The 13,564-nt window shown below is 51.2% G+C and overlaps 6 protein-coding genes across 6 annotated transcripts; 3 read left to right on the forward strand and 3 right to left on the reverse strand.

The window, feature by feature from the left end:
• Window positions 1-538: 538 nt before the first annotated feature.
• On the reverse strand, window positions 539-2,583 carry An14g07070 (uncharacterized protein; the record flags this gene model as incomplete). The annotated part of the gene is made up of 8 exons (XM_059744388.1): window positions 539-629; window positions 792-874; window positions 910-1,063; window positions 1,150-1,540; window positions 1,641-1,707; window positions 1,767-1,811; window positions 1,889-2,430; window positions 2,535-2,583. 8 exons carry the CDS (start codon window positions 2,581-2,583, stop codon window positions 539-541), a joined length of 1,422 nt encoding a protein of 473 aa, XP_059604709.1.
• An 836-nt stretch (window positions 2,584-3,419) lies between these two features.
• An14g07080 (uncharacterized protein) lies at window positions 3,420-4,818 on the forward strand (the record flags this gene model as incomplete). The annotated part of the gene is given in 2 exon segments (XM_059744389.1): window positions 3,420-3,984; window positions 4,136-4,818. Coding segments are annotated over 2 exon segments (1,248 nt in total).
• Window positions 4,819-5,728: 910 nt separating this feature from the next.
• An14g07090 (uncharacterized protein) lies at window positions 5,729-7,766 on the reverse strand (the record flags this gene model as incomplete). The annotated part of the gene is made up of 5 exons (XM_059744391.1): window positions 5,729-5,979; window positions 6,041-6,152; window positions 6,227-6,386; window positions 6,437-7,616; window positions 7,727-7,766. The coding sequence occupies 5 exons, from the start codon at window positions 7,764-7,766 to the stop codon at window positions 5,729-5,731; spliced, it is 1,743 nt and encodes a 580-aa protein (XP_059604711.1).
• A 1,023-nt stretch (window positions 7,767-8,789) lies between these two features.
• Window positions 8,790-10,169, forward strand: An14g07100 (uncharacterized protein; the record flags this gene model as incomplete). Its single annotated transcript, XM_059744392.1, has 1 exon — window positions 8,790-10,169. The coding sequence occupies one exon, from the start codon at window positions 8,790-8,792 to the stop codon at window positions 10,167-10,169; it is 1,380 nt and encodes a 459-aa protein (XP_059604712.1).
• Window positions 10,170-10,974: 805 nt separating this feature from the next.
• An14g07110 (hypothetical protein) lies at window positions 10,975-11,841 on the reverse strand (the record flags this gene model as incomplete). The annotated part of the gene is given in 4 exon segments (XM_059744393.1): window positions 10,975-11,166; window positions 11,238-11,283; window positions 11,303-11,490; window positions 11,773-11,841. The coding sequence occupies 4 exon segments, from the start codon at window positions 11,839-11,841 to the stop codon at window positions 10,975-10,977; spliced, it is 495 nt and encodes a 164-aa protein (XP_059604713.1).
• Window positions 11,842-12,675: 834 nt separating this feature from the next.
• An14g07120 (hypothetical protein) lies at window positions 12,676-13,302 on the forward strand (the record flags this gene model as incomplete). The annotated part of the gene is made up of 3 exons (XM_059744394.1): window positions 12,676-12,805; window positions 12,948-13,043; window positions 13,157-13,302. The coding sequence occupies 3 exons, from the start codon at window positions 12,676-12,678 to the stop codon at window positions 13,300-13,302; spliced, it is 372 nt and encodes a 123-aa protein (XP_059604714.1).
• Window positions 13,303-13,564: the final 262 nt, after the last annotated feature.

Raw genomic sequence — 13,564 nt, forward strand, 5'->3', positions numbered from 1 at the left:
AGCTAGCTAGCTTCATACCTATTATTCCCGGCACCTCATCACCTCGCATCCGACGTCAACAATTAGTGCTCACCTATTTACCCGGAAGCATGACTGGCGTGGAAATAGATACAATACCCTGACAGAATACGACGATTATAACAAAACATTAATTTATCGAAGCATCAACCTGAAAACATTCTAATCTATATGCCATGCCGAGAGACCAAAAAGAAAGACCCATAATGACACATCCGTTACCTGTTGACACGCCGAACATTCTAGAAAGTAACTAGCTAGAGGCCACCTGAAGCGAGAAAGCGAAGAAAGAGAAGAAGCCCTTAAGAAAGGGAGATGCGATGACCGCAAAAGGGGAAGAGGGTTATCTGGCTGTCCCACGAATCATACCAGGTGCAGCTCGTTTTTTGCGGGGTGTACCAGCTGGGCTATTCTCTCAACAAGACGAGAATCAGGCTGGCGCCCATGTGTGGTCCACACTTCCCATTGGATTTCCAGTTGTGCACCATAGTTAATGACCCGTGAAACTTTTACTGGGTACTCACGGTAAGCCACCTGCCCCCGCCAGAGCGTCTCCAAGCTGTGCTGCATTTGGGTGGGTGCGGTAGCTGGGGTGTAATTCACGAGGACGGCTAAGATAACATGTTAGTCGCCAAGGGAGATCCAGCCCGACGAAGGGAAGGCTAGAAGATACGCGAAAGAGGGATAGAGAGATACTGACGTGGACTTCCATCTGGCGGTCCTAAGCTGAACAGGTTGATGTTACGCCCCATCTCATTGGGCCGGAAGCGTACTACCGCTGGGAACTCTCCTTGCCGCGGAACATCCCTGCACCCCTTATAGGGTCAATGGTGTTAGCCAATCCCTCTCTCACACTCTGCCATGTCTCCTGAGATAGCCGAGATGTCTCACCTGTCTGATGGCAACAAACGTTTGACAGCCGTTTGTAAACCCATTGTGCCCTGGTTCGATGAAGGGAAGGGAAAGCTCATAGCCTTTCAAGCTCTCAACGCGTCGTGGCTGATCGATCGCCTGCAATACCGCCCCGCGCGCGACGGCACTAATACTACCAAAAAAGTCAGGATCTGTATCCCTGCCTGGGACATGGCGAAAGGCATTAAACCAGGGTGATCAGAATTCGGTTTGACTTACGCCTGGGTTATGGGACCCAACAACTCTGGCCGGCTGTCCGCGGGAAGATCGTCGAGGCAGTTTCGCATGTACTCGCGGAAGTACTGGGATTTACTCATTCCTCCTACCACGACGACCTTGGTTACTTTACCTCGGTATCCTCCGATCATCTGCGAGATCAAATCATAAACCTTGGTTACCAGCGGACGAAAGGCGGCGACGAGATCCGCGAAATCAAATCGATGGGGGACAAGAGCCTGCCCCCTCAAGATCTGAACGTCAACGTGGCTCCCGTCCTCGCCAGTAAACTGCTGCTTGGCTTCATTAACAGCACGGCGCGCGATAGCAGCAGGCTGACCACGCCGGAAAACCTGGGTGCTGTGGAACCTATTGCGAAGTTGCTGGACCAGACCTGAATCTACATCCACACCCCCGCAACGGATACATGGGCCGGATTAGCTATCAATCACACCGGCCAGACCAACCGTAAACCAAATGCTGTCAGTACATACTTCTTGGCGCGTGCGGGGCCTTCAAGTCGTGGGGCGGTAATCCGTCCACCTCGATTATGTCTAGATCCTACAACGCTCCATGTTAGCATGACTGGCCCATCCATGACCCTGATTAAGCACTCTTACCGTTGTGGCTCCGCCACAATCACAAACTAGGAGCACATCCCCAGACTGAACCCCAACTAGTCAGTTCGTCTTGCATATCATCCTGAAAAGAGAGCGGGAGATGTTGGAGGGTTGTTGCTCACCTGGATGCCTTGACTGGCCCTGAGACTGAATTCAACCCATCGGGCCGCAGCCCAAGACTCAGAAGTGTATATTACCTGGTGGCCTGGCAACTCGAGGCGGGCATGCGTAACGGCATCTCGGAATACCTGCGATCCAACAGGAGACCAGCAGCCTGGCATGGCCAGGCACCAAGTTACCTGAGGATTCACCGTATGTGTCCGGAGTGTCGCAAGAATTTGCAATCGAAGTGCACCCAAAAAGTCCCCGATGACTGTCTCTACTGATCTTCCACCTGTTGTACCTATTCTCCCAGTCACGATGCCTTCTAGCTTGGATCCGCGTATATCCAAAGCCGGCGATCCGTCAACAAGAAGTTTCGTCCAGGCTAATGCGTCATCGCGATCGACAGCCTGGTGACCCCAAACAAATCCACCGTTGGCATCGTAAGCCATAACAGACGGTATACACCAGTCATCATCGTTTCCAGGCGTCCAAACACGGATGGGGATGTTGGGGCCGGCGTAGGTTATCACTATGGCGAAAATCCTTTCAATGTTAGTGGCTGCCCGGCCCAGATACAATCAACATTTTCACCAAGTCAGATGAAGAAGTGGGGTGGGGGAGGGCTGGGGTTGGAGAAGGGTGGCTTGCCAGTCTTTGTAACACCAACGTCGATGCCTACGGAGTATTTGTCTGGGTTTGGTTCAGTAGACATGGTTGATCATTGAAGATCCAGTATAACGTGGTGAGAAAACGAAAGATGGCGAAGTAAGAAACCATAGACGACGTCTGATACTTGAACTTTACCAAGATGGGCCCTGGGAAAACACACGATTGAACTATAGTACTTATATCTCTACCATGTCTCTCATGGAGCGGGGGAGGTACACTATTATAATCCCAAAGGCGCCAGTTAATTTTGAAAGAGTAGGTAAATCTGTCCTTCCGCGCACTCAGCCAAGTGTCTCGCTTTGCCATTATTGCCTTTGGCCCTTCCTGCGGCCCCTATTCTGAAAAACCTACCAGCTAAGATGTGTTAATGTTGTTGGTCCTCAATGTGGAAGAAGGTTCTGGCGGCTTGAGACCCTTAAGGTTGGTTAACTTGGGGAATACGAGACGGTTTTCTTATGAAAATTACCACACGAACAGCGGCCAGAAGAAAAGAAATAAAGAAATATATATATAAAAAAAAAGAGGAAAACAAAAGAGGAAACAACAGATGGGTGTGCAAAAGTACCCAACCAAAAGAGATAAAAAAAAAGATTTAACAGAAAAGTATACAAAGTACCCAATGATGATTTTATTTTAGCCAAATTGGAATAATGACCGTTCGTGCATGGGGCCGACCTCCTTATTCCACACTTGATCATGTTCCTTTCTTCGCTCTTTGTTCCTTTCCTTTCTTTTCTCTGTATATTATTTTTCCTATCTTTGTCCTGTCTCGCTCTCTTCGGCCTGTTTCTCCTTTACACACCCACACCCACAGACAACCCCCTTCCTTCTCTCTCTCTCTCTCTCTTTTCCTCTGTGAAATCTATCATCATTGCTACCATGGCCACTCCTAGCAGTCAGAAGCAACCTTCTAAGCGTTCTAGCGATGAAGAAAGGGAGGAATTTCCGCTTAAGTGTCAGAGCCCAGTCCCTAACCCAGCCATCTACCCCAATGAGATGTACCTTTGTCGACGAGATGAGTATCACGAAATGATAAATCATCATAAAGCTGTATTTTACAGCCGCACCAGATACAGGGCGGCAGAGGTGACCGTCGGCGATGCTTTTGAGTCGGTATTTGTTCGAGTGAGAACATGGGCAACCATGTGGGGAAAGGGAGAGTCACTCTCGCATCTTTCCGATTCGGATAAACAGGCGATTATCGCCAGCTTGGATGAATACTGTGTCCAGGAAGACTGGGATAGCATTCTTCTCAACCTCCCTCCTGCTGCTCGTGCTAATTTCGGATGATCTTGGTTGAGTACAATGCTAAATCAGTTCATCTGTACCAAGTTCATAGACTCTCCCTTTTGGTTCATGGACGGAAAGATCAATGCCAGCGATTCAGAGACCCAGTCTGACTTCCACAAGAGGTTCCAGTACGTGTACGAGAAGCTCATCCAGGGTCAGTTCATGCGCACCACTCTTTCCTTTGCATTGTATTATCATGTTCTTTTGTTCTGCTCTTGTTTCTTCGTCCCATCCATCCTTGTTTCTTACTTCAACCTTCTCACCGACAGACAACCTGATTTACTGACCCTAACAAAACTACAAAGTTTCCCGCGAGGATGCAGCATGGTGGAAATCCATCATTGTCGGAAAGCTCAACGACGAACCCTGCGTGATGAACAACATCCCGCCCACCCCCGTCGGCCGCACCACGGTCAAACATCGCACGGCGCTCGTGAAGACCTATACCGATGAGTTGATGTGTTCGCGGCTCTTTCAGCTCTTGCTTCGGGATCCAGTGACCAAGTACAAACGGTACCAGCGCAAGAAGGACCTGCGCTTACTCCTTGAATGTGCCGCTCAGACCGTCATCCACGCCGATGGTGGTCTCTACGGCAATACGAACATCGTGCGACTGCCAGATCTGCCGAAATTCAATCACTGGTCGGGCCAGATGATCGTCCATCCCTTCCACGCAGGATTTGAACCCGTCGAAGGAAGTCGGGTCTTGATTGTGACGCGGCCGAGCTACAGCTACATCGACATCCTCTCCCTCAACCACTTCGCTACGGTTCCCCCGTGGAGGGCGAACCGTGCCGAAGTACTGGTGGCTGCCAAGGGGAGAAAAGCACGGGCACTATGGGCAGCAGCTGCCGCTGGTGATGACCGTGAAGACACCGTTGGAAGAGACAAAGAGGAAGGAGACAGCCAGGAAGATGATGACACGGAGGAGATTGCTGAGCCCGTCAGGGATCTCCCACCGCTACGAGACACTTTCTGGCGGCAGTAAACATGCTCTTTAATGTGCGGCACTGGCTGTTGAGAATGGAAGTACCTGAGGGGTGACAGTAACTGTGGGCTTGTTGGCCAATTGAGTATTTTCTGTCGGTCACGTTCAGTTTTTGTATTATCTAACTCCAACCCTGGTCCTTTTACCGCCACATCGTAGCGTTCTGGGTGTCGTCTGATGGTACGAGAGAGATCCCCTGACTTGGACGTGGGCGTTTAGGCTGTGGATAGCCGGCCCTGACACGCTTCCCGCCTACTACTAGTAGGCTACCAATTCTCCTCCCCATCTCTCGGTCAGTGTAGTCACGCTTATGGTCCCATGATTGCACACACACACACACAGACACACACATGAATATAAAGAAGTAAAAGGACTGCTCTTTTTATCTATACGAAGCTAGTATTTGAGTCCTGTGGGGTAAATGAACCCCCCTTGGATGCTACTGAAATACGGATACAGTAATAATGGCTAATGCCTTTGGGGCTTTCTTCTACCAAAGAGCCATACTTGCCCGAGAACCTTTGAATGCGGAAGAGTGGCAGTAGAGAGGATGGCAGGAGCATGTTGGGCAGAACGATGGAGGGCTAAAGAGTGTATGTAACAATCGTCCAAGGCATATTGCTTTCCCTTCTATGGAGTAGAGACAATGGAATTGATACATTCTAGATACACAAACAAGTCTAGTACAAACATAATACCCGAAATATTAACATCCTCATTTGGCTTCATGTCTTGATAACAGCACATAAAAAGGGGCGATTAAAAATGTTATCAGAAGGAAGACAGACTGGGGAGAACAATCTAAGCCATGCGCACAACAGAAAAGAATAGGGAACAGTGAGAACAAGCAAAGGAAAACTACCCACGTCGAAAAGATTCTCGATAGTAGAAAGGAATCTATCTACAGATATCACGTGGCCCAGCAGGGCATCATCTCATCCGCTGGATGGCTGGCCCTTGCTACTTCGTGCAGCACTCCGGTGCGGGGGCCCTCCGCCTCGAATGTCCAGTCCATGGTGAGGTGGACGTCTGCCTCCAGTGACCACGATGCAACTATCTCATAGTAGCGGACAGTTACATTTAGATCCCGGTGCACGGCCTCGTCAACGTAGGGGGTATTATCGTCAATTTCGTGCGGACACAAGGTAACGGTTTCCGCCTCTAAGGGGGGTGTCAGTCCGCAGCCATTGTAAAGCACCGGTATAGGATAGTGTATACTGACTGCCAGCCATATCACGCCGTTTAATCATTATGTTCTCTGAGCGGTGTCGGCTGCGTACACTAAGCCGGAATCGTACTCGCCCTTGTCGGGGCACATTATCCCGTGCCTCAACCTGGAAGAGAGAAGTTCGGAGTGTCAGACTCAGGATGGCAGTCTCTGATAAGGGCAATCAAAGAGGATCCGTACCAAGGTAATAGCAGTCGTAGGACGATATTCGGAGTACAGATCCTCGGTCCCAAGCCGCTCGATGAAGCTGCTGTGAATTTCATACCCCCATCGACTCCTATACTGCATAGGGTTGGGGGCGATCCCTTTGCGGGTCAAGCCGTATGAAACGATGGTCATGCTGTGAGGCATGGTTAGCTCTGTTTGAGAAAGGGGAGCAAGGCAACTCACGGGTCATAGCCCCCAAAGTAGTTCACAGGCAGCAGATGGCTGACCTCGGGAATATTGGCAAAGTCGGCCTGAATCCGTCTCTGAAAGTACTGGGAACGGCTTAAGCCACCCACAATGGCTATCCTGTTGGCGCCGTACGTCTTAACATGATCTAATATCCGGCGCATGACGCTAGTGACAACCGGATCCATGGCCCCTTGAAGCACACTGGCGCTGAATGTGAACCGTCCGCCATCGTGATCGAAAAAGCGGCAGTTGCCGTTGTAATGTTGTTGGAGATAGCGCTGACGAAGGGAGAGGCGGACATCCACGTCGTCACGACCATTGTACCCTTCCTTCGCCGCCCTGGCAGCTTCAACCGCTAGGCGAGCCACATCCCCAGATCTCAGCGGCAGACCCAGCACCTGCCGGATGTGCTGCAAAAGCTCATTCTCGATGTGCGGATTCGTACAATCGGCCGTACTATGTTGGGCGATTTGTTGAAAAGACAATCGTCGGGGATGATTTGGATCGACCCCCGTGACTTTGAAAGTCGTAAAATCCTGCTCTATGTAAGCTTTCTGCGCAGATTTAAACCATTCACCTGGACGTCCAAATCGCCTTACATTAGTGACGCCCCCAAGGTCACACACGAGTAGTTTCTCCCCTACCCGGACGGAGTTGTCGGTGAGTCTGTACGAGACCCCGATGGCAGCGGCCATCGCTTCCGAACAGTAAGTAATGGTACCGCCGTTGTCTAGAAATCCGGCCCTCTCCACTGCAATCATCATCATGCGGACTCCATTTCTGGACCAACAGGCTGGCATTGAGAAGTGCCAGGCAATGGATGATAGGTTCAGAGCCCTCACATCTTCCAGGACGCGGGGATCATTGCAAAAAGCCGACCGGATCCTTTCTAGATAGTCGGTTATGACGCGCGTAATTCGTGTGCGATCTTGGTAATAGTTGAAGCCTTTATCTCCGAGGAGAGCCCTGAGATCCAGTCCATTAACTGATACAGGCGGAGAGCCATCGACCAGTAATTTGGACCAGGAAACTCGATCGCGATGTTCTCTGGCGGCGTTGCCCCAAAGGGGCGGCCTATTGTCGGGGTAGGCCATGACGGACGGAGTGATGGGAATGCGGTTGACAGGCTGCCACTCCACAACCTCCCCTCGGCTTTGCGCCCAGTACGTCAGAGCTAGAATGCATGTTTCAATTAGCGCCCGAGTTTGGAAGAGGGAAGAAGTGAAAGGGAAACAAAGGCGAGTCCAACGAAGAAGGATCGTCACTTGCCCGTTTTGCTGGTACCATGGTCCAATCCAACAACGAGACGGTTCGGGTTATCCATGGTGAGGGTGAAGTGGAGGTTGTCCCAATGGAAAAACACAATACGTGATTCGGTAAAAGAGCACAGGAACAAATACGGGTGTGGGTAAGTAATACTTGCCCTGAGGGTATATAGCGGATTGGAACGAACCATGAGTTGAGAAGGGAATCATCACGCTGCTAGGCTCGCCCAATTTATAAGCTTCAGGTCTCCCGGTCTCCTGGCACTTACCAACATGGCGTTCTGCAACAGAATGAAGCAGAGACTCATCCAGCTCATTAGCCATGTCTCTCTCGCTGTCCCTCTGTCTTGCTCTCCTCTCTACTTTCCTGATCCCGTCGTCTTGATATTTCGGGCTCTGTTTCCGCCATCTTGAGTCTATGGTGAGTGTATAGACTTTCCCGGCTACGCCCCGAATGGATCCCGGACAAAGAAGGTTTCCCCACTGAAACCCTTCAATGAAAGTTCAATAAGGGAACCGGAGGCGCAGTCTAGAATGGGAACGAAACTGTATCCAGAAAGGCAAACAAGTCAACTGGTAATACTGGTAATATACTGTCCTTATGATCCTCCCCTAGCAATGAAAGGAAACCCAAAAAAAGAATAGTATATTAGTATCAAAACAACAGAAAGGATCCAGAAGGAAAGGTAGGAAATACCAAACGTACGCTTGAAAAGGCAATAAGAAATGGGGAGCAAAAGTACTCTTCCAGAAGCTGGAAAGGACATCAACAATATCAAGGAGTCCTGATTCTTTAAACATATTTTCTTCTCTTTAAACCCCAGCCCACCACCCTACTTAGGTTCACTTCTTCCTTCTACCGCCCTTCCCATCACTTGAGCTTATCTACATGTCCATCCTTCCTCCCAGTCATTTTTCTTATCTTGTGTCTCTCCGGGCCTGAAGTCTATCTGCACCCAGTCTCACTCATTGCTGCATCTCTTCTCAAACCCACTTCGGTGTTCGGTTTTCCGTGTTTTCAGTTTTCTATCATAATCCTATCTATTAGCTTGCTGGTTTTCTGTTTCCCCTGCGCCACAGCCATGGTCACCACTCGTAATTCTAAGGTACTCAAACGTGCTAGGAGCGACGACGAGTCCTCCAACGCAGACGAGGGGGCTTCCAGCAACTCAGGCGAGGAGGTTCCCAATAACCCAGCCTCGACCCACATCTACGGCCTTGCCTCCTATTTCTGCACACGGGAAGAATTTCATGACATCTTGAACCAGATGTACGACATGCAAGATCAACCTTCATACAGGCGAGGTTATCCCAATGTCATGCATGATATGTTCAACAAACTGCACATCGCTATGATGAGCTGGACTTGGCAATGGAGCCAAGAAAAAGGGGCCGAGCATCTCTCGAATGATGAAAAACAGGAGATCATTGCCAGCCTCCAGGGCCAGTGCGTCCAGGACGACTGGGACAGTATCCGAGCTCTATCTCCGCCGGCGGTTCGTTGTGACATGTGTGGCGTTCTACTCCAAGCAATGTTTTATCAATTCATCTTTGCAATCTTTATCGAATCTCCCTTCTGGTTCATGGATGGGAGGATCGATTCTGCCGACGTAGAAGGTGATCCTCAGTTCCTTCGACGGTTTCAGCATCTGTATGAAAGACTACGTGCAGCAACTGGCTTTGGTGCAGCATGCTTGAAATCATTGATCATATCGGAGTCCAATGCGAACGGCCCCTTCATTGGCGTGCCTCATGACACGGAACTCGCCCGGAGCAATTTTGCCCGCCGCAAGACATTGATAACTGCGTTCAGAGATGAACTTCTCGGGCGCAGGGTCTTCCAACTTCTTCTCCGCCCCTTAGACGATGAGGCTGTGGTAGCACGCCGCAACGACGCGCTCCAGGATCTCCTTGAACAAGCAGTTCAGACAATCCTCTACACTGAGGGTGGGATCTACGGCAACTCCGTGATAACTCGCCTACCCGAGCTGCCCGTCTTTGACTACGAGGATGACCGCATGACCTCGCACTATTATCACTTCGTCGGTGGTCCCCGCACCCGGGGCCTCGCACCTGCCCCGGGGGGTCGCAGCCTCATTGTTACTCGCCCGGGACTCGCCTATGCCGATATGCAATCGTTTGGTCATTTTGCGAAGCGCCCGCCTTATCAAATGTTCCCGGCGGAAGTGGTGGCTGAGATACTGCCGGAGAAGACCAGTACCATAACCAAGGCGAAGTCCAGAAAGACGACATCCGCAAAGACGAAGTCCAGAAATAAAAGGGCCAAGACGGACTCCAAACCCAATACCACGTCTACGGTCTCCGAGACCCCGTCTGTGTCTCCGGTAGCCAACGCACCCGATGCTGAGAACGACTCCAAGGAGGGAATGGAGGAGAGGGCGAAAACTCCCCCTCTGGAGCTTCGGATGCCGCGGCTGAGGAAGACATTCTGGCGGAAGTGAACGATATACAGTGGCTGGTTGTTCTTCCACCCATCCTATCTGTCCGTTTCCTAGTAGAAGCCTTCTCTCGATGTGTTTTACTTTTTTTTTTCCCGGGTATTGTGTACAGATCTAGTTTAATATTGCTATTGTATCGCTCCAGTTATATTGTTACTTGATGCTTTTATTTTATTCATTACTGAGAGCCGCCCAGTTCATGCTTAGGGGCCGTGTGTGTGTGTAATACAAGTATTGCTCTACTATTTGCTGATTTGTAGTAATTTTGATCGCTTAACTAGTAGGATGGTAGACGATATCAAATGGCCATCTCACTCCCAATCCTTCGCTGGCATGGGCTCTGTTCCTTGATCGGGATATTGACGGCTGAAATCATAGTCAGTACACAAGTCCCAGGCCTGCTTCAGACAGTATCGATACCGTCAAGTCAGACTGTATCCGTGATTAATTTCGAGATCTAACAGGTCATATCGGTCATATCAACTCAATTCTGTGCAAGTTGAAACTCTCCGTATTCCACTGCCCTCCGTGCAGACCAGCAACCTTAACCTACTCTGATGCATCTTCAATGGTAGGACAGACACATTCCCGTCCTTTTCCACTATTTTTTTGTCTTTGTCGTTTTTCTTTTTCTCTCTTGCCTGGACCTCTCTGGCCAGCCCACGGTCGGGTTTCAAGTCCCACGGCCCGTGTTTGGATCAAGGTTCATTGGCTTCTGTGTCAGCCACTTGTAATAATCCAGTTGTGAATTAGCCATCGGCAACACTGCTTCCGGTCCGGCATGCTTGATTGATGAGGGAAAACACATCTAGAACCGGCCAGCCGCCCCATCAGTATCGGAGAGTTTGGATCTCCGCTCATTGATTCCTCCGAAGATAGTGGGGGGTGGCATGCTTTTCCTCGCAAAGTTACCATCACCTGAATCAGGGGGCGGTGTTGTGGTCGTCAGGTCTGCTACGTGTCCGTACACTACACCATCAGGCACACCACGGGGTCCGGCCTATGATGATCTAGACGACGCGGTCGGGAGGTTTCATCCGGAGGACAACAAGCTGGCTGAGAGGTACGCACTGCAGCCACAGGCCAATAAGTGTGATGCGGGACGCCACCCTCGTAACTGGTATCGCGGGTCTCACCGAACGGCAAGAGAGTGAGGGGCCAGGTAGTACCACTGGTATGAAGAACCAGCTGTGTGACCCCGGGGAAGCTGTTTCCCGTGCCGACAAGGTTTGGCTGATACTGCGGCGTTTGTGCTATTGCCCGTGGACATTCGTGGGTGGCTTGACTTGCTCGTGAGTGACGATGGACCGATCAGCCGTCTCGTCTGAGGCGAAACCGGATAGGGGCAACGGTCAGCAGCACTGAGGCCAAGGAGGCTGTTCCTCTCGTTTCTCGTATATGTCTCTGACTAGAATTAGGCCGCAGACAAATGAGGGTGGATGAAGGATGGATGTTCTGGGAGAGAGGTGAAAAGTCTGTGACAGCGCCATCATACTGCATCGCTCTGGCTTGCTGCTGATGCAAGCGAGATTCACTTTCAACCTAGTACGAGCTCAATAGCTCCATCTCCGACAGTTGTTTCCTTTGTCAGAACGGGGGATCATACCGGTCTCCTCATGACGACGTGTCCTAGTTTGATGAGAGTTTCTCGGTGTGCCTTCCCGGCTGTTCCCATTGACACCGAGGCAGCATCTATCGATCATGTTGAGAGATCCAGCAATCCCAGCTTCGCCATGAGAGACATTCAGAGAGGGGAAAGAGAGACCAGCGCTAGTCCTTCGGGGATGAGGTAGCGAAGTGTGATGGGGGAGGAGGAGAGGCGACCGAAGGGGAACCGACATCATCGAAGTTGATCACCGTATCCTCCACACGAAGTGAGGCTTCCTCCCTCCCTACCCCCACCCCCCGGCTGCTACCTCACGGCTGAAAACTATTAGATGGACGTGTTTTACCATTTTTGCCGTGTTCATGTCGTGTGTGTGTTTCGGGGGATGAATGTCCAGTCAATCGACGGAGATCCTCCAGTCAGTCGGTGGCAGATATTGGGGTAGATCACGACCGTCAGCAGAATTCGAATGGCTCTCTGAACTGGGCGACCTGCTCCGGAAGGTCACCGAGGGGCCCCTTCGCAACCTGGCTAGTGGCAACTAGTCCATCCAGTAAGTAGGTGCAAACCGGCCGACGCAAGGACGGGGACGGCGGTTTCACATCGGTTCATCGCGGCTGATCACTCGCAGGTTTCCCCCCTCGACCCCCTCCCATCTCTCCGCGAGTTACTCCCCCCGGCTCAGCGACGATGATCACTGATGGAAGAACCATTCGTCCGCCAAAATCGACAAAGCGCGAAAAAACCATCCTCAACGGGATAAAGAGAGACGAGCCCAACGTGGGGCACGCGGCCTCCGTCTGTGCCTCTGGCTCACGGCAATGCAAGTGTCACCTCGGGAGAATGGCGGCCCTACGCGACCGGGAGGCGACATTCATGTGCAGGACATGCGACACGGACAAGATGGCCAATCCTTGTGGCCGCCTGTTGCATCAGCGGGCCGGACAGATGAGCGAGCGAGCGAGCGAGGCTTCGGCCTGGGGAAGAGTTCACAGGGGCGCGGGGGACAGAGTGGGCCTGGATGAACCCCCGGGTGCGTCGGGGGAGGTAGCTCTACACTGATCGGAGAGGAGAGAGAAACAGCTTTTGCCACTGAAGTCATCATCGATGTGTCGTGGCATAGCCTCACCGTGAATAGGATTATGTAGCCGGTCGTTGCCTAACTATGTATGTAGACTTTGTACCCCAGGCTTGGCCCCCCGGGAGGAGGGGAAGGTCGGCAGAGCTACCTCGCGAGGATGTGGGAATTTCTATTAGATCATCCATGGTGGGTAAGCGGATTTGATAGGAAGATAGATACAGCGATTATCCTCGACATTTAGTAGAAGGGAACCATATCTGGAGAGATACAGAGATACAGTAGTATCTATCAAGATACATACAGACATACATACTCCGGTTAGGGGAAGAGAAGGATCCACCGGCAGTGGTACCGGAGCCGGGCCGGGTTCCTTTCCGGTGGTTGGTTCGGGTTTGGCCATGAGAAACACATCGGGATTAGTATGGGGAAGAAAGAATGGGGGAGACTGAAAGGCGAACAAGACATTCTGATCCAGTAGTTAGTTAGTATCATGGAATATGGGAAATGGGGAAGCGAACACGAGCTAACTAGCGAGCCATTCCCCAGACTCTCGGGCTGGCTGATTCGTCTTGATCGATCGATCGCGCTCTCTCTCTCCTTCCCTCTCTCTCTCTCTCTTTTTGCTCACTGCTTGGGTCGGCTCTTCACCTCAACGTTCCGGGGATACCCAGAGCCAAGCCCTAACACATTTGTTCTAGAAGGCGGGAAGCA

This window comes from Aspergillus niger (assembly GCF_000002855.4).
Source record: "Aspergillus niger supercontig An14".
Classification (NCBI taxonomy): Eukaryota; Fungi; Ascomycota; class Eurotiomycetes; order Eurotiales; family Aspergillaceae; genus Aspergillus; species Aspergillus niger.